General features: G+C 36.7%; 1 protein-coding gene across 1 annotated transcript in view; it reads left to right on the top strand.

The window, feature by feature from the left end:
- LOC148019287 (uncharacterized) overlaps positions 1 to 16,142 on the top strand; it is a 39,389-nt gene extending 23,247 nt beyond the window's left edge. Inside the window, exon 3 of the mRNA XM_087701330.1 lies at positions 16,021 to 16,142. Within this exon, the coding sequence (XP_087557456.1) occupies positions 16,021 to 16,142 (122 nt within the window). The remainder of the gene's footprint in view (positions 1 to 16,020) is intronic.
- The last annotated feature ends 4,772 nt before the right edge of the window (positions 16,143 to 20,914 follow it).

A 20,914-nucleotide genomic window follows, 5' to 3' on the forward strand; every position in this document is an offset into this window, starting at 1 on the left:
CATAGCTTGATATAATCAACTTTTTGTCTGTTATTTATGCATATGCAACATCATGGTAGCATGCAAAGAAGACATGATTATCCCGAATTCCATGATGGAGTGTTCTTCTAAATACAAACCTAGGCGTAACCCTTGTTAATATACATGGTAAATGTGGGAACTTTCTTGATGCTAGGGTAGTCTTTACCAAGATGCATTATTGAAGCTTGGTCTCAAGGAATACCATGATCACATTGGATGTACATAATGGACATGGTGATTAGGTGATATCACTTTTTTATCATATGCAATACGAAGGTATAAATCCAAACCACATAAGCTTTATTGTTGATTTGAATGCTCATAATGATCTTTGGTTACTAGAGCTAGTTGAGGATTACTATGTATCATAACCTTGACCACGACCACCACCTTGATCTTTGCCACAATCATTACCTTTGCTAATAGAGTAAAACACATATTTAGACTTATTCTTGATTTGAGAAGAATAGAAATTCAATCCAAGGTTCTTCTTCTCAAGTATCAGCATAGAAATTAAGTTTGCATAATCAATGATATTATCCCATGTATTCATAGATGACCTAAAGCTCTTTTATTAATCTCTAAGTCCATCTAAGCATGCATGCACAATATCATAATCATCAACTACTACACTAATAGATCCAAGAGCTTCCATAATACTCTTGATCTTTAAGGCATAATCATTAATGGACATGTTCTCTCTTTTCACTTGATTTAGCTCTGACTTGAATTGTAGCCTTTTGGCCTTTGCATTTACTTCAAACAACCTTACCAAATTCTTCCATGCAATAGTGGAGCTTTCAGATTTCTACAAATAGCCCATCATGCTATTGTGACATTGACTGATAGCGAATATATGACTTTACTCTATGTCTGCTCCTAATCTTTCTTAATGTTTAACTATTTTGTAGTAGCATTTTGTGCAAGAATTTTAAGTGCTACTACCATGTCTCCTTCAATGTAATTTCAAACACCTTTTCCCTTCAAGAAATTAGTCATTCTGAACTTCCATGTCGAGCAATTGTTTTTATCAAGCTTCTCATTGATAATAGGATGGAAGTTATCAGACATTTTGACAAAACTGAAAACCTTGCAAAACCTACAAGCTGTAAGCAAGCTGATACCAAGTGCACCACAGCTAAACATGGAGCCATTTTCAATGATTGCATAACAATAACTACAATCTACAATTTGTATACAAATGCCTTTCATGTTTGCAATCTAGCAAACACTTGAAGCCTTATAGAATCAAAATCTATAACTTGTGCACTATAAATGACGAACACACCCAAAACTATAGCATATCCAAAAACTATTATTGTAACCACTTGCATGTTCAAAAATAGAGGCCAAAATGACCTCAAATCACAATAGATATGCCTTAAATGACATGCTTACAATATATACATTATTCTTCCTACTCGCAAAGTTTCACTGCAATTGGAGACTGTAGCCCTCCTAGCCTCAAGAGCCTTTTGCAGTGGCTATAACCTAAGGAAAATCAAGCAAGATGGAAGAGTTTCTTACCTGTTGCTTTCCTACTTACTTTTTGCTTCAATGCCTCTACCTCAGCCTTCGATCGAGCTTTGCACATCCGTGGGATGACTCTCATAACATGAAAATAGATAAGAGGGGAGACAAGTGAAGCACCTAAGAGTACACACATACAAAGGCAATGGAGACTTGAACACATAGAGAGATAGGGCTGAAATCTTATTCTTCTTCACACAAAAGAACTAAGTCTACAATATGATAAAAGGCTAATATCAAAGTACCACAATGTATATATATGCGGTCAGTAAGTGTAAACCTACTAGGATATAAGAGGTGGCATAATAAATGTGCCATAACCAAGGATGGACTATGTGGGTGGAGTCCAATTGTAGAATCACTGACATATCCTCATATCGGTCACCTAACACAACGATGAGTAATATTACACCACATCACCAATGATGTACGTCTAGTTTTATATGCCCTTGGGGAGGATGAACATGCAATTAAGGTTTTCAAAAGGCAATAGAGTTGAGACATGTTTTCATTCAAGATCTTAATAATTTTGGTACACTCTTCAAAGACTTTAGAAAAAATGTAATGGCATCACACACATGCAAAGGTGTTGGCTTGATGGATAATTCTAGGACTATAGTGGAGCTTGTCATCATGAGTGCCAAGGTTACAAGAGTTCAAGAGTCAGTTGTTTAAAAAAAAGTTATCAATATTAAGTTTTACATTAGTTAGTAAGATGAATCGTATAGCTTAAGGTAAGAAATTTCTAAGATATCACAGTAGTATCCAACTATCAAAAGACTCCACTGTATTTGAGGTCTTTTGATTCTCTCAAAATTCTCATAGAACATGCCAAAATGGGTTTCAATGCTTACCAAGATCCCAAGCCGACCTTGAAAGGGTATTGAGGTGTATGCCTCATGAAAGAAGAATGTGGATGTTGACTATTGTAGATTTTAATCCCATTTAATGAAGAGCCTTTGTTCGAATCTAATTCTTGCTCAAGAAAGGGACAAGGTGTGGGGAAGGAGCTATTGGAGAGGTGGTGGCATTTATATTAGTTCACTCTATAATAGTTCACAAACATGCAAAAAAGAGTGAAGAAGGATTTGCATAAGTACTCTAGACAACCATCGTTCAATGCTATCATGACACATTGAATTATAGCTAAGAGCTTATTCAAGCCAAGAGACTATAGGAAAATGCAGTAAGTTAAGAGCCCAGGTAGTTCACTATATGCATACCCTCTATATCACACGTGTTCAAGACCTTTTATAAATATCTGCATCTATGAGTTTTCCTTAATAAAACATGGCCCTTTTCTATTCAATCTATAAGTAACCCTTTATATGGGACCCTTATGTATATAATTTTTATTTAAAAAATGGTATTTTAAAAATTCCTTATGTTGAACCCATGTGATACATACATACATTTATGAATGACCTCCCCATCGTTAAGGGGTACATTACATCTTGTGCTTCATCTTTTTGACCTTGTATCTATAATATACAACACAAAAAAAGATAATTCTATAATATATAGAGTGAAATGTACACACAGTGTGAGGAATTTGAAGAGACAAATCTTAGATAAAGAGGGTTCCTTATCTTTAGGAGAACAAATCCTCACTTTAAAAGGTGAATACCTTGATGAGTCAATTGTCATAAAGGATATATCTATGGATGGGGATGTTGAAGGATAACATGAGACGAGATACTTGATGATGATAGAGGTTGTGCCAATTCCAAATGCAAACACGATACATGATAGAAGGTAAAAATGAATAAAAAAAGAAAATAGTACTCGCATGCTGGTTTTGAAGATATAACTAATGTCAAATCAGAAGAAAGGCAAACACTAAATGTGTTAAGCAATTAGACTAGCTACATGAGAATCTTAGCCTCATGTAGTTAGCCCACACAGCCTTTAGTGATGATTGATTCAATGCCTTACTAACAGTGCAAATAATAATGTTAGAACTCTTCTCCATCAATAAATGAATTGAGAAGTTGATTATTGCATCTTCTAAGATTTTGGAGGTGATTGTTAGAAGGTTCAAGACAGGAGAGAAACAAAGGCAAGAGGGTGGAGTAGAAATAGAGAGAAAGAGAGTTGTATGCTCTCATCTTCTTCCATTATTCTTTATCTATAATACCCTAGACTTAGCCTACAATAGTGTAATAAGATAGGTCTATTGCTGACCATAGTTAACTAAGTAGAGTTAACCTACTCGACTTATTTAGGAAGTCACACAAGGCTAGTGACAGCTAGTCTATGGCTGTCAATGTTGGGATAAGATGACCTTGACTCAACACCCCCTCTTAAGCTCAAGAAAGACAATGCACCCCAAGTAGCTCTCTAAAATGATTAAACTTATCTTTACCTAGTGACTTGGTAGATATATTAGCTACTTGGCCTTTGATTTTGACATGTAGAAGATCTATCTGCCGCCTTGCAAGTACCATCTCTTGTACAAAGTGATAGTGTACCTCTATGTGTTCAAATCTAGCATGATACATAGGATTCGTAGCTAGAAGTACACTACTCATGTTGTCATAATACATTATACTGATTGGAGTATCTACTTACATATCCAAATCTATCAATAACTTCAACAATCAAGTAATCTCATATACTGCTAATATGGCACCTCTATACATTAGGGCAAAAAATGCTTCAAAAAAGGCACATGTAAAAAAAAATTCAGTTGCTAAAATGAGTTGAGATTTTGAAAGAATGAAACCACCAAATTTGGTTCCTCAAATTATATTAATGCGAGAATATTTGGTTCATTGAAGGGGTCAGCCATACATTGTCCTCATTGAGAGTGGATTTTAAAGGCCATTTTTGAAGCAGAAAAGAGTCTGGAAGGCCATAAAAGACCAAATTTTCATGAAATATGAAACTGTTATGGATAGATGAGCTGGAGTTTTCATGGATGGAATTTGATGCGAGAACCCAATGCAAGTCTTGGTTCATAGATCGAAGTCCATTTGACCCCCCATTTAATCCATGCAAGGTTTTGCGTTATGAAGCAGCTAGTGATTAGGGAGCCTGAGCTCGTTTGCCCCTCCGAAATTGAAAAAATCACTTGTCTACAATGTGAAACTTGAGGATTGAACTAGATATTTTAATGTTAAGCCTTAATGACTTGATTAAGGGGGGCATAAACACAAAAAAATTGAATGTGGGAGGGGGTGCCATTTTTTTGGTGCATCCTTTCATGGCAAAAAATGGGTTTTTCTGATCATGGGAATCAAGATGAATGCTCTAGCACATGACATCCTAAAATTTTCCACCATCCATCACTCCAATCTAATCAGAAATTGATGCACTTAGTAAAAAGATCTGATTTTACTCTTTCTCTCTCCTCTTGTGGTTTGTTCTCATAGATCAATGTAAAAGAGAGGGGGATCATCGACTGAGATGGACGTTTTTTATTGTGCGATGATGAGGGAGTGAAAAGAGATGTGAATCAAAGTTGGATGGATTATCAACTGCCATGAAAGAGCGTCAATAGGCCTCCAACATCAAAAAACACGCGTCAAATGAGTAATTTTATGAGAAAAATGTAGATTTTATCGTTTTATGATCAATTGTTATTTGAAATGGTTAGAAATGATTGCATTTGATTGCCCATACTCAGTTTGATCAGTCATGTTCAAGGAATCACAAAAACCTTAGTCGTGTAATGATTTTATGCAAAACACGCAAAACTCAAGCCTAGGTGATTTAAGAGGAAATATACGGCTTTTGGGTGTTTGGTGTGCACTTTCCATTCCTATGGAATGAAACATGCTAAGAAAATCATTTTCCATAAGATTAATCTATCTAAACTAGAAAATTAGTAAGTATAAGTACTTTTCTATAAATGAATATAAAAAAAGAAAAAATTAGTTTTTTGCATCATAAAAATAAGAAAAAGTAAGATTAATGTGTGTGGACATATGATAGATGTGAAGCATGAGGTTTAGCCTCAGATCAATCCTATCTTTTTATTAGGGTGAGTTTTTATCATTTTCAAAGAAAAATACATAAAAAACTATGCCTTACATCTATCAACACATGCAAAATTTTAAATGGTAGGGAGTAGGGGGTTTTTGAGTGGATAAATTTCATTAAATTGTGATGTTTCATGTTGCATATCATATAGAGTTTGCAGTTGTTTAAATTTAAAAAGGGACTAGTAGCACAAGGGAGGAAGCTCGATGCTCGCCCTAAGCAATGAAGCATTATCGTAGTAGAAAAAAATCATGAAAAGAATTGTCTTCGCACTTTCACGTTGTTGATTTTCAATGAACATTTTTTAGAGCATGATGGTTATATATACACTTGCATTGATGCACCACATGGTACCATATATCCTAGATACATAGCACCTGTTTGTATGAGTAATGGCCGACTCGTTGAGAGTGTGAGGTATCCCAAACCATAGGGCTAGATATTCGGTTCCTTGGGAGTTATTTGGTGAGGTTTATCTATAATCTTATGGATCTTTTAATTGAAAGAGTGAGCTTTGTTTCAAATTTGTTTTATGTTCACGATGCATCTTGGGGCCAATCCTCGAGATATAGGAGAGTTGTTATGGAACCACAATGAGATCAACCGAGGGGTGCTCCCTATGTGTGTGTGTGTGTTACATGGTGTATAACACCAATATTTTTCAAGACTCTCTTTGAGGAGTGGGAAAATAATTATTTGTTGGACTACAAAATTAGACAAATACAATGTTCTTAGATGCTCCTAGCAATGCTGCGAGATTGTGTGGGGTGGTTTTAGGTAAGTGGTAGAGGCCCGGCTAGTGCCTTAGAGCCAGTGTCAAGCCTATTTTAGGTCCCAACACTCATCTTTTATTTTACATCAAGGTTATCTTTTTAGTCATTTTTATCTTGAAAGTTGGGAGATTTTTTATTTTCAAGATATATGCACCAAAATTGCATTTGTTTGCTTTCGCATCTTCTTTTCGCACACCATACTCTTTCGCCATTCTCTTCTTTGTGTTCACTTTCTTATCACTGTGAGATTCATTTGTGGTTGATTTTCTAAAATTTTTAGTAGTACCTCTTCAAGTAATAAAGATGCAAGCATATGAGAGTACAAACTTACCATTCAACTAGATCTGATTTATACATCTTAGAGAAGCATACATCATCAGTACTAATAGATAAAATGGAGGTTAACAGATTACGAATACAAGAAAAAAAGTATACATATATGTGGGTTGATGGAAATATTTATCCCAAGGATCCTTCTACAGGTAAAACTCCTTCTTTTTTTAATATTCATGACTACATAAGATATGTTGGAGAAGGCTATAACATGATGCTTGGCTATTGTACAAGGTTATACTCTACATCTTGCACATACATGGCTCAAGTGCATGAAATGAGAAAAGCATTATTAATTGTACAGACAAGCATCTTTGAGCTAACGGTGGATAAGATTGAAATTTTGGAATATTTTGATTCCATCACAAACTACCATATCTTTTTTCCTTACGTCAGAAGGTATGCAATTTTCCAAAAGGATTAACATATAGTTCTTTTTTGTATTTAACATTTTGTTTTACACAGAACATTAGAGTCTTATATATATTGACGTACTTACCAAAGAAATTATCCTCATGAACTCCCAACAAAACTACGTTGAATGGAATGTTGCTTGCATTTTGGTTAATTGTTTATTTTATTTGATTATCTATTTTAGTTACAACTTTTCATTTGCAGTGTGCTAGTAGGCTCGTGACTATCTTCTTGGACACCACATGTTATGGGAGCACTAGACTGTACTCGAGAGACTAGACTAGATGCAAGATTTATTACAAGAATTTGGATTACAAGATAATCCCATGTAGGGACACAAGGTACAATGATAACTTAACAAAGTACAGAAAATCCCATAACCCTAGACCATAGGTATAGACAATAGGACTTGATAGGATATGAAGAATCCCACAGCCTAGGACCGTAGGTATGGATACAATATATCAGAATTGCAAGATCTTCCTCAATGGTGTTGCACAGAATAATATGCACAGGGTTCATGAATGTCGCTCGTCATAGGGACACTAAGCGAGATGAAGAGAACTCAAGATAAATTCATGGATGGATACTTCTTGTACATGTTGAAGACCATAATAAATAAGATGTTTGATTGTTGTAGATCGAGAGCATAGTAAGCCAGAGAGATCACTTGTCCTTCTTTTAGGCTACTTTTTAAAATTCAAAGATTCTTACTTTCAAGAGAGGATAAATTGACATGGTTAAGCATAAAAATGGGTAATTGAAGATGCTAATACATTAAGAATCCATAAATTTTAAGCACAAGACATCATAGATATGAATCTAAGCTCTAGAAGATTTAAGAAGGAGATCTTGAGGTATTGCAACAAAAGACTAAGGGCTTAATCGAGATGGAGTTTAAGGATCTCAAGATGCATCTCATAAGGGTCTCAATAGAGAGAAAAGGAAATACTTGTGGCCATGAAGATCTGAATAGGTAAGGGTGGCAGCGAAGTTTTGCTTGAGCTTTTGCAGAAAAGCTAGGTGAGGGTACTCAAATGAAGATTACTGGTTAATGATAAAATTGCCGATGCTTTGAGGCATGTGAGCAAGGCAATAATTCAACATGAGATGCACTTGCTTTAGAAAGCCATGGTCTTTCTGCTGCCAGGCAGCAAAGGGTATGAGGTCTCGTAGGAATTTGGTTTTACCACTAGATATGTTAACCAATAGTCTCTTCCTGTGCGGGTTGTCTTCACATATGGAAGAACACCCAAAGCCTTGATTCTACTTTGATTTGCCTGTCTGATAAGCGCTGCTGGAGTAGGCTACATACCTTGCAAGCCTGGATCCCTCATTGTCACATCCGTCATAATGTTCAATGATGAAACTCCATCAATCAATGTGTCTGCTATAAAGCATCGTTCAATCCGCATGCCAATCTCTAGGGTACCATGCTCCAGGAAGGCATTAGCCACATCTATTTCTTTCACAAGCTCTAGGGCTTTATTGGACTTGGTTGCCATTGAGGGAGCAATCCTTAGGCCTGTTCTTTTGGTCAATATGCTTTTGAATTTCTTTCAAGAGCTAGGAGACAACATCAACAACTGCCAGAATGTCAAGTTTTATTTGAAGATGTCTAGGTCTTTGACCAAGTCATATTCTCTGATAGGGTCCATTGGCTTCTCCAATCAACCAGAAAATGGGGCAATACCCACTTTTATATTTTCTTTTTCCTCTAGAGGCAGCAAGATCTACAGTTCCTCTACTACTAGAGGTACTTCATCATCCTCCATCTCTTGGACCTCTGATCATGTCTCTCTATAACTATCCTTTGTAGCTCTTTGTGGCACTATAGTGCTATGTACTACATTGTTCTACTCTATGCTATTGTGTTTCTCCTTGGAAATATTGAACTTCACCATTTTGGTGGGGGGAATGTTCTCTCTTGGAACTGTGGGTTCTCCTTTCTTGGCATGTGTTATTGCGGCAGCTTCCAATTCCACCATCTAGAGGCACGTTCTTGGGTCTTCTGTTGGGTATCAGAGGTAGCTTTTACATGAGCTAGACTGGGACAATATTTTGCAGTGTGGCCTTCTCCTTTGCATCGATTGCATAAGGGTTTGTAGTCCATAGACCTTCTCGAGTTTGGACAGTTTGATGAGATATGTCCCTTTTCTCTACATCTATAACACTCAACTTTTGATCTCTGGCCAATGCTAGACTATCATCCTCTATAACTATGAGAGGGAAACCTCCTTGGGCCGAAATTAGGACCGAACTCTCTAGGCCTTGGTCTGATGACCTGAGTTGTCATCTTTGATTTCAACAAGTTGAATCTTGCCTCTTCGTCTTTCTTTCTTTGTTTATGCACCTCCTTTAGAGAGAAAATATCCTCTGTATGGTTCTTCCTTAATAAACAGTATGAACAAAAAGCTCCAAGGATGGTTGGTTTTTGGGTACATTCAGTGGGGGTAAATGTCTCGCTTGTTGATGGCACTTTTCTCACCATGTATTTGATTGCATCACATCTCGTCCACCTTATGCAAGAGTGGATATATTGGCAGTGAATACCTTTAGCACATCTGCAGCTATTCTATAATCACATTTATCAACTCCTTTCTTGATGCTTGCAACTGAATTGGATAGGTAGTCCTTCAAAATTTCTCCTCCTGAGTACTTGAAATAGGGTTTTGGAAAGATTTTGTAATCACTACATAGGCAAGTTGGATTGATCTAGAGGGTCCTCTGTTCTGATTCTGTTTCCAGAGCTCCTGTTGAGACTAGGGGTTGTTGGTTCCAATTGGTAGGGTTCCATTGTTTTTGTTGAGTTGCCATTGGGAGAACTATTTGAGGCCACTGTTGTTGTGGTTGAACCATCATTTGAGGTACTGCCGTGTGTGGCCACCATTGTGGATTTGGTGCACTATATTGCAACATTTTTTGTATCTAAGGATAGGAATAGGAAACTATGGTTGGGACTGCACTTGGTGTGTATACTATTCTTGGCATGGGAGGAGGTAAGACTCCTCTTCTTGAGGTCATCAATAGCCTTGCTTCAACTTCATCATACAGTCTTGCACCTTCCACTACTAGAGCTTATAGGTTAATTGATATTCTCAGCTCCACAAACTTGCAAACTCCATAAAGACACAAGAGAATACACCACTTTGAATGGAAATCATTACATAGCATTCATCTTCAATAGTTCCATAACTTTCTCCCTTAATCTCTTACTCATAGATACATTGTTTTTGCATAGATTTGGCTATCTCTCTCACACTCTCTCTCTCATACATTCTCTCTCAATAGTACACTAGAATAATCAAGAATAATCATCCATAACCCCTCTTTGGTTGTGGATACCCCTCCCAAGTGGTATGTCTACTATGAAAGGTCACTAGAGCCACTATAGTGTCCTTTTGTAGCTCAATAGTGTCACTATCACTTCAATCTTTACTTGAGTCTTCAATAGCTACTACTTTCATTTCTTTGAGCTATTTTGAACTTGTATTCATCTCTTCTCAAAGGTTGGAAAACTTCCCCAAAAGTACACATTCATGCATCATAACACTTACAGTTACATACAGAATAGAACATGACAGAGATAGAGGCTCTATAGAAGCTCAATAGAGGGTATACAGAACCATACAAAACATCATCAGAAAGCCTTTAGCTCAACTTAAGTAATTCAAAACCATCAAGAAACAATCAATAAGCTTCCAAACTCTCAAACTCCATCAATCATCATTCTAACCTCTCATACAGAAAGAAAACATAACAAAATAGAAGCTCAACAGAATTAATTAGAACCAATCAGACACTAACATGACATCAATGAAGAACATGTCAAAGCATCATATCTCCACTGAAAATCATCATGAGCTTCTCAAATCTAATTGACCTCATCCAAAACACTCTCAAAAACTTCCAAACCAACTAATCATCATATAAAATCCATTAAAAAAATCAACCATTCAACCTTTTAAAAACAACAAAAATCAGCCCAAAAAATCAAGTCATTTCAACCCCCAACAAATAGTACATTTGAAAAGTCCATCCAAACTAGATCTGCATGCCTCGTTTCTCAATTCCATGGATCTTTTTTTCATATTGGAGGATATAAACAAGGGAAACAATTGAAAGAAAATACTAGTATATCGACTCTACATAGTAGACTAACTCTACTACCCATTCTTGATCAGATCACACATATACTGATGAAATTGTATGAACATCTAATAATAAAATGGCCTCTTCATCCTACACTCCCATGTGCCATAGGATCCACGTTAACCATATTGCTTCACATGCATCAAAATGAGCTACCTTGTACTCTACATGATAGAACACCATGTTGATGTTGGCTTCATCTTGCTAGTACTTGAAGAGAGAAAATGATGGGGCTCTTGGGTATTACTAATGGGTTGATAGGAGGAAATAGGTCCTTGAATGGGTGGGGTTGATAAAGCTAGTTGTTATTCTTGTTTGGGTTTTTTTAAGTAATTGAGACCGCATTTGAATGTTAGGTGGCCATAATTGAGATTAGGAGCTAGGAGCCTTTAAGGAGCTTTGCAATAAGTAGCATCATGACTGAGACATCCTCAAATAATGCAAGTGCATGTTTATGCCATGAACACTTTGAAGGGATGTGGTCTTTGCTGCCACAATGTATGCATTGCACATTATAATAATAGGGTTGGGACAACTTAAGGGTTTAAACCATTTTTAATAGCTCTTATTGTTTCTCATCACATCAATCATAAGGTTTTGTGAGTTTCATCACATGATCAACTACAAGGTTTTGTGTGTTTCAACACATAGGTTATACACTTTTGTGCATTGTTCAATTGAGTCTTACCTTGACTAAACTAATATTCTAATTGCTATTCTATGACTTTATTATATTTGTTTATTTCCCTCCATAGGTCATCAATGCATATGGCTTCATGGAGCACAAAATTGATACTAGAGTGATTAAGCCCAAAGTTTCTTGCCATGGTTTCATAAATATTTTCATCAAGCATACCTTGATGAAAGCTTTTGTTATGGCCTTGGGCTGTAGGTCATAGTGCAATTGTATCACTTGAAAAGGCTCCTCATTTTTTAAATGTATCCTCATATATGCTTCCTTGTGTTACTTAATGTTTGTTAGTGAAATGATAACATTATCACCATTATAGGCTTCTCCAAAGCATTTGAAGAAAACTTTCTTGAGAAATGGAAAAGAGGCCTTCCATGTGGCATCAAGTATAGGGAACCAATTTCTTTTTTGTTCACCTAGGTTAACCTAGGCACAATCCAAAGACTTGTATAAGTTTAGCATCACCCACATAAGCTTGCTTGCCTCATTATCTTATTCAAATTGTTCCACAAAGTTGTAAGGATAATCTCGATCATGGTAATCGTCTAATTGTCTAGCTACAAAGGGGAATTTAAGCTTGGTCTCTAGTTCTAGGCATGTTTCATATGTGGTCAAGACTATTTCATGGCCATTTTGCAAGCACACATAAAGTGATGTGGTATTTGAGGTCCTAAGTTTTTCTCACGAGTTCTCTTGATTGCACTCATTCATTCAAGCTTTGTTACCTTGTGTTTTTAAGTTCAAGCGGTGCACATTTCTCAATTAGGCTTTCCACTTTCCAAGCAATGTCTAATTAGACTAAAGAACTATCCACAAGTTATACCTTTATTGAGGTTTACTTTAGCAATGTCCATTAATTCACAACCTTGCATCATCCCAATGCATGCGAAGTAATTTTCTTGTGCATTGATGTGGCAATTAATGATGTGTCTCTTTTCTCTAACCATTGAAGAATGGATATGATCTATCATTAGTTGAGATGCATGGAATGTAATGGTTTTAGGGCATGTAATTGGGTGGAGATAAAAGCATATGATGGTTTTCTATCATGTGTGCATGAATGTGCTTTTGAGCAAAAATGTGTGTGTGTGAAGGTGAATTAAAGTGAATACATACACCAAACTATATGCAAGTGATGTGTGAGTGAATACCCTAAAATATCTTAAGCTAGAATGCACTAGCACATGTGTGTAATAGTTTTTGTGCAGAGTGCATTATGCATCGTGCACAAGTATGTGTACATATGTGTATATACAATGTGCACAAGTGTGATGACTTAGTGAAAAATGTAGTGCACTAAGGTACATAGAGTGTGGATGGGTGATGAAGTGGGGGTATGCACTAGAGGACTCAAGTGTGAGGTGTGCATGTGCTCGTGTACACATGTGCATTGTGTGTTGTACACTATGCATGGTGCAATGTTTTTGTGTGTACTAGCTAGTTTCTAAGGTTAGGTCTAAGGTGCTAATTTGCTACAATGTATGACAAATGCACACAAGCACACACAAGTGTACATGTGCACACGAGTATACAAGGATCTGTGTAAAAGTAGTGTGTTCAATGCCCGAGGAGTCCACCTTGGGTTAACCCTTTATATAACATGCGTTCAAATAGTTTTTTTAAAACCCCTTTTTAAAAAAATTGCACCATTTTATATACCCCTTTTTTGAATTTTGAAGGCAATATTTATGTTCCTTTTGTAAATCTAAATTTTGAGATGATGTTCATTTTTATAACCCCTTCTATACAATTCAAATAAAAACACAATGCCACACCAGTTTACGTCGAGTTTTTTCATGATAATCTAAGTTGAATATCCAAACACTAGAGTGCATAGTCTTTTACACTTTTACAACCCTATACAAGAGCCACCTACTAGAGGGTAAACTCCTCTTTGGGAACCATACACAACAACCATAGATAATCATGGCCTAAATTGTGGGTGCAAGAGCCAAGACAAGATACAAAGTCATGAGCTTGAGTAGTAGATACAACAAAATATACAATGGTCATATGTTAGACTAGCTTAAGACAAGAAATGATATCAATTACACCTTCAGGGAGATTTGGAGGGGCTCTCATGTGAGTAAAAGTTTATATCTTTGAAAAGGTGAATACATCCCATAAAAGAAACACCCATTACATGGATTTTCTAGACCCATGGATCTAGTTACACAACATAAAACATAGATTTTCCTTTCAGGACCAAGACCATGGCTCGCGATCAAATTTTAAAGAATTTTGTGATGATGTGAGAACCTCCCCTTTATCAAAGGATCTCTAGAAACCAATGGATTTCCCAACTTTAGGCATAGCATCATCTCGATCTTCACCATAGAAACAAGTGATAAACTAAAACATAAAGAATTCACATGAATTTTCAAGATAGCCCCAATAAAAGAGTGTGATTGTAACCTCCACTCCATGCTTGTAATTCTTCCATGTGGTTGAAGACCCCATCTCTAATATACTTGCCCATGTTGCTTGACAAAGGGGAAGCCTATTTCTTACTACTGACAGTTGTGGTGCTGTGTGAGATTAGAGTATCATTGGGTGGGCTAGAGGCATGCATCATCCTCTCTCTTGTCTAATGATTCTGTGCCTCACAAGTGGACTACTAGAGAAAACTCATATTTGTATGATTAGAGATTATGTGTCTATACAATTGAAACAAATAGGTTCTATGGAAACAACCTGTGTAAAGATGTAGTCCAAAGTTCTTTTAAGAGGGCAAATAGAACCACTGTTCAATCAGAAAAAGGTCTAGAATTGGCCACGCTGAGAGTTCAAGGTCTGACACATGTACACGGCCTTAACAGAATTAACAAATATACTAGTTTGTCCAGTCACCAAACAAATCAGAAAATTCACAGTACTGATCGATATGTAAACTACTTCACTTGATGGCACCAAAATCTGCAAGACTTGCCTAATGTTATTAGATAGAATTTTATGGGTGTTGTAGGGAAAGAAGTTGTTGATGACAATGACAAATGTTGAGGTTACTAAAGGGGTTGATTGTGGATTACAACACAAAAAGGGATTGCAATTTGATGAGACCAATCAGTCAAGTAGCCTATAATTAAGGCAAGCCACCCTCCTTCTACACCCTCTCTACCCAACTAGTGATTTCTCCAAAACCTAACATGCCTAGATTAACGATGTGTATCATCCAATGAACAACCCCCTTTGGGAGAGGGGGGTGTATGGAGGCAGACTTCAATCAATATTTGTATATCTAATGTGATCGACCATAGGTTAATGATGTGGATCTTTGATCTTGGCATATTCCATGTTATATACAAGTTATTTAAAGCCAAAGGGGATGTCTTGCATGTATGTGGGTCTTCTTGGTCAACTATTGAATGGATGTTTGACCAAGTAGGAGACTACAATGGACACGCATGAATGAACTGAAGATGTCTAAAATTGTTTTGATTAGGAGAGGATTAATGGTGATGACACATCCAAAATGGGCTTTTATACCTTGGGAAGGGTCCTACAAAGTTTGGTTAACATCCGAGTTCGTATGCAAGAGATATAGAGTCGCGAAGGTCGATGTCTAGCTAGGACTACATGCTATAATGAATAGTTGCATGTTGCGCAGAAAATTTTAGGGGATGAAATCTTAAGAATTTGGTCCAACTGTCTACAAATAAGTTGTAGATCATGAGCGCAACTACATGTTTTGTTTTTAAATCTTGGTGATCTGGGTTATGGTTCAAATGATACAAGCAGTTTTCTGCAGGGTGGTCCTATAGGACAGTTTTCTGAACTGGATCAGATTAGATCTAATGGATGTAAAGTATTGCATGTGGCATATGCTTTGATAGAGACATTTGAGACAGCCACGAGGTCGCATAGTCTCCCTCTCCTGACAACTTATAAAAAAAGTGGCTCTTGTAGTAGAATCTTGCAACAAAGACGGCTAGCTCGATGTAGACAATATGAGTCCCGAGACTAGGAAGACCATTAATTGAGAGAAGAGAGAAGCCCAAGTCAAGAACATGTAGGGCCTAAAAAATAGAGCTCAATGAACAGTCAAACAATAGAGGCAAGGTACCCACATCACTAAAGGCATTACGGGAGAATACCAAAGATATAGAGATTTCGACAATACAGATGCATTAACAGTAGTTACAGATACAATATTAGCAGATGGAGAACATGACATGCTGGATACAAAAAAACTTGATGATACACAGGAAGCTATGGAAGAGCTTGCAAATGATATAGAGATTTAGGATGAAAAAAGAGCTCGAATATGGCGCAAAGTTTGTGGATGTGGATGCTATAGAGTTTGATGATGCAAATATGAAGACTGAAGATGTAGATGCTACAAAGTTCAAAGGAATGAATGATACTAAGAAAGAGAATGTGGATAATGTTAAGGGTAAACAGATAATAGAAAATACCAAAGAGACATTGATCCAGGTTACAGAGGATACCGTCATTTGGGATGCAAAGAAAGACAACCGAAATATATTAAGTGAGTTAATGATGTAGATCTTTGATATTGGAATATTCCATGTGATATACAAGTTATTTAAAGCCAAAGGGGATGTCTTACATGTATTTATGCCTTATTGGTTGACTATCTAGTGGATGTTTGACCCACGAGGGCAATGTGGCTATTGAAAATTGTAGTGGACACACAACACTAAATTGAAGATGTGTAAAATTGTTTTAATTGGGAGAGGATTAATAGTGATCAATACATCCAAAATAGGCTTTGCTTGGGAAGGGTCCTACAAAGTTTGGTTGATACCAATGTTCGTATGCAGGAGATACAAAGTCGGGAAGGTCGATATCTAGCCAAGATAGCATATTATAATGAATAGTTGTAGGTTGCACATAAAATTCTAGGGGCTGAAAACTTCAAAATTTGATCCCGGTGTCTTCAAAAAAGTTATACATCACAAGCGGGGCTACATTTTTGCTTTTTAAAGCTTAGTGATCCAAGTTATGGTTCAAATGATATGAGCAGTTTTCTGCATGGTGGTCCTATAGGACAGTTTTCTAGATAAGATAAGACTGCATCTGATGGATGTAAATTATTGCATGTGACATATGCTTTGAGAAATATGTTTGAGACTGACATGAAGGTACCAAGGATACAAACAGTTTTCTGCAGGGTGGTCCTATAGGACAATTTTCTGGAACAGGATCAAACTGAATCTAATGGATGTAAATTATTGCATGTGGCATATGCTTTGATAGAGACATTTGAGACTAACATGAGGTCCTGTAGTCCCCCTCTCCTACCAACCTATCACAAAAGTGGCTCCTGTAGAAGAATTTGCAACAAAGACGGCTAGCTCGATGTAGACAATACGAGTCCCGAGACTACGAAGACCATGAATTGAGAGAAGAGAGAAGACCAAGGCAAGAACATGTAGGGCCTCAAAAATAGAGCTTGATGAAGAGTTAAACAATAGAGGCAAGGTTCCAACATCACTAATAGGCACCGAAGAAACATCACTAGTAGTGACGATACCCTTGAATGGACAAAGAACCTGTAGTAAATCACCTCACATAGTCATAGGACTCTTTTTTTAAAACCCTCAATCATTGAACCCATAAACACTACTAATCTAAGTGCATATTCCAGATCCAAACATTTCAATATTTTGATTTCATGTACTTCAACTCTATTTGCCGATCGACCTTGAGAAAAACCCTTCAGAGCAAAGTTTGTGTGCTAAGTAAAACAACTACATTTTGATCTAATAAGAAGTCTACGCCTCCAGCCAAGGTTGACTTGAACATATCATGGAGGAAGTACCAAAAGGCATGAATATTAAAGAATCGATGAAGAAGAATGATGCAAACAAGTTTACATATCATAAATTGAAGTTTTCATAAGAGGCTTTAATATAAATATTTCACTCCAATAGGAGTACATAATCAAGACATAGTGCATTGTTTGCACTTCTCATAATAACAAAATTTTTAGTATAAATAAGCCTGTCTAAATATGCTTTTTAATCACAAAAGGATTTTTCTCTCTAAACTTTTTCTGGCATTAGCAACAATCTCTACATTCTCATTTTGAAATCTCTTAATAAAATCATTCTCATGATCATTATATATCACATGAAAAAAAAAACTATTTTATAAATATAAGTACATTTTATTTATATATATATAAATTGTAAAGATATCAAACCTTCAAACATGTGAGAAAAACTGAGAAGGGCCAATATTCAATGGTGCACTTCTCAAGATAGCAGAAAAATCCTAATTACAACAATAATTAGGCCTGATTTCAGCAAAACAATGCTGAATATCTTCAGATTTGCTAAGATGAGGGAGAACACAGTAGAGGAGAGAGAGACATTCAATATGCTGCCAAGAAAGTGATCTAACAGCAATCTCTGTTGTTTCAGAGAGCAAAAATGAGGTCACCTGCTAGTTTTTAAGGTTTTGCTCTAGTTTGAAACCCTAATTTCTACACCAACAACTGTCAATAACCACGTTTTTAGGACAACCTGTCATTTGTAGCCCCAAAATCTGCTCAACATCACGTTACCCTGCTGTCCTAGAGCTTCAACACACCTTTCCCCTACTCATAACTAAGTTCTCCTTTAGATCGGCCCCCAAACAACCCAAAATGGGAGAAAAATAGCCCAACATGGAAGATACACTTTCATGCAACCCAAAACTGATCCAAACTTGGCATTGATCAATCAGGGAGGATGTAGGACTAGGTTTAAATATGAGGTGATTCCTTTCCACTTCATGTTTCCTTCAAGCAAGGAGGTGACTCATCAACACATGAGTGGGGTTTGTGCCTCTAAGCAACGATGGAGGGTGGTACAATGTGTTAGGGGAGATTCCCCACATGACCAAATCAGATAATAGAGTATGGTGCACTTACAGATATGGGGGAGGTGCATAATGCACAACTGCCATTCCCAACAACAAAGCACTAGGGTGCAACGTGGTACACCTCTAAGTGTTTAATGATAGCCTAAAGCCTAAATGTGCATCAAAGACAATGTGTGCTAAGAATAGATAACCTATGGTTGGTCTAAAGTATGGTCCTAGAGTTGATGTAGATAAATGTATATGCTCATTGAAAGTGGGAGGAAAGGGTAGAAAATGTGAGGATAAATCTAAAGTACCAAACTCATGCTCAAATGAAACAAAAGATAAAGGATTACCTTGTGGAACATCTATGATCAGAGAGTGTTCTTCAAATCCATATTACTACTGAATTGGGTCTCCTAGATGACTTACAATTCGTCCCTACATAATTAAAGAAGCAGTACACATAATTAGACTCACACAAAAATGGATTGCACAAACCATCAACTCAACTTCAAACTAGTTAGAAGTGAAAGAAACTTACATAGCACATAATGTAAAGTATATGTGTCCAAAAGTAGAATCTTAACTAGCTCCTTCAAGCTTTCCTAATTAAGCTTTTCACAGCTCATCCTGGGGAGATTATGATCTCGTGATTTCTACAGATTCATCAATAGCCTTGTCTTCTACGATGCTATCTTTTGCATCAAGCTTGAGTCATTTTGTCATGCTCTACAATAATTTAGCTACTCCTTTTGCTGCATCTTTGGCAGCTGCAAGTGCCTAATATTCAAGGCAATCCCTTAAAACATTGCAACTCAATAACAATAGTGCAAAATTGAAGGAACCATGACAAACATAATGGCCATGTTTTGTAGCAGCTCACAAAGCGGTCATTTATCAGGAAGCCTCAAGGACTTTCTATTTTGAACAACTTATGAATATATCCTTAACTAGAATATCTAGAACATAATGAGGTTATAGAGGACAGTACCAAAAGCATCCAATTCTTGTGTTTGAGACTTGTCACATCTCATGGGGGTTGAAGAAGTATTGTTTAGTTGCCCTTTTGAGTAAATAAGTAGTATGGATGGATTGGATGTTTGCAATTCGGATTGTAAACTGCAGCATTTTCACATCATCTTGGTCAAAAGATTAGGAAGCCTTCAAACAAACACGCAACTGTCTCCACTGACCTGTTTGAAAACAATAAATCACTAGCACCAAGTGAAAAAGCTGTAGTGAAGAAGCCAATGTCAACATATATACAACCCTAAAGGCCACCTTAAACTTACCAATATTAGCCGCTTGCAATCAAGCTGAAAGCTTTCCCCATTATTACTTTAGCATAACACCACAGAATGTTGATGTTATCTTAACACTAGCACCAATATCTGTGCCTGATCAAGACATAATCCAAATGAGCCAATGGCATTGCATCAATGCATGCATGACTCCGTTTTAGACATGGCACATTGACATGTTAGCACCTAAGCATGCACTTTATCCATATACATCAATGAGGTAAAAGTAAATTGAACCATGAATAACAAGGGGGAAAATATATAATTACAACCGATATTGTATCAAGGTTTAATACAAATAGCACTTTGCCAGCTTTACTCTGTATTATGTTGCAATAGAACAAGTTAAATCAACATTGCCTATCAATATAGGGTATCCCAAGTTCCAACTACAAAATCCAACATTGCTTGAACTGCACAAGCAGATAGACACAACTACTTCACTATATATCATGTCAAATTACAGAGCCTCCACATTGACCCAAGAATTGGTACATACTAACATGTCACAACCACAATCTGGAGGTCATTCCCAGTTTCAGAAAAGCCACCCGAAGACTGTTTAATCATGGGTGTTTCTGGCTTGTTCTTTCAATCATCAATACCACAAAAATCACAATGGTTGCATAGAGTGCATTCAGGACTCTGCGCACAACTTTCCCCACATGAGGTATGTTTTCAATAGCTCTTTTTTGTGGAAAATGCCAGAGCCGGGGCAACAATAGCAAATATGAGAAGATTTTGACCAACTTTCTTTGCTACTCAAGAAGTAAAATGATGGATGAATGAAGCAAACTCTTCTCGGTCCAAAACATCATATCTGTTTGTATCAAAAGTCTACAGGCAAAAGGTAGAGAACAAGTCATAAGCCTCCATGTTGCAATTTCAAATGCACATGATCA

This window comes from Lygodium microphyllum, chromosome 20 (assembly GCF_053477565.2).
Source record: "Lygodium microphyllum isolate KBCC chromosome 20, Lygodium_microphyllum_v1.1.10, whole genome shotgun sequence".
Lineage (NCBI taxonomy): Eukaryota > Viridiplantae > Streptophyta > Polypodiopsida > Schizaeales > Lygodiaceae > Lygodium > Lygodium microphyllum.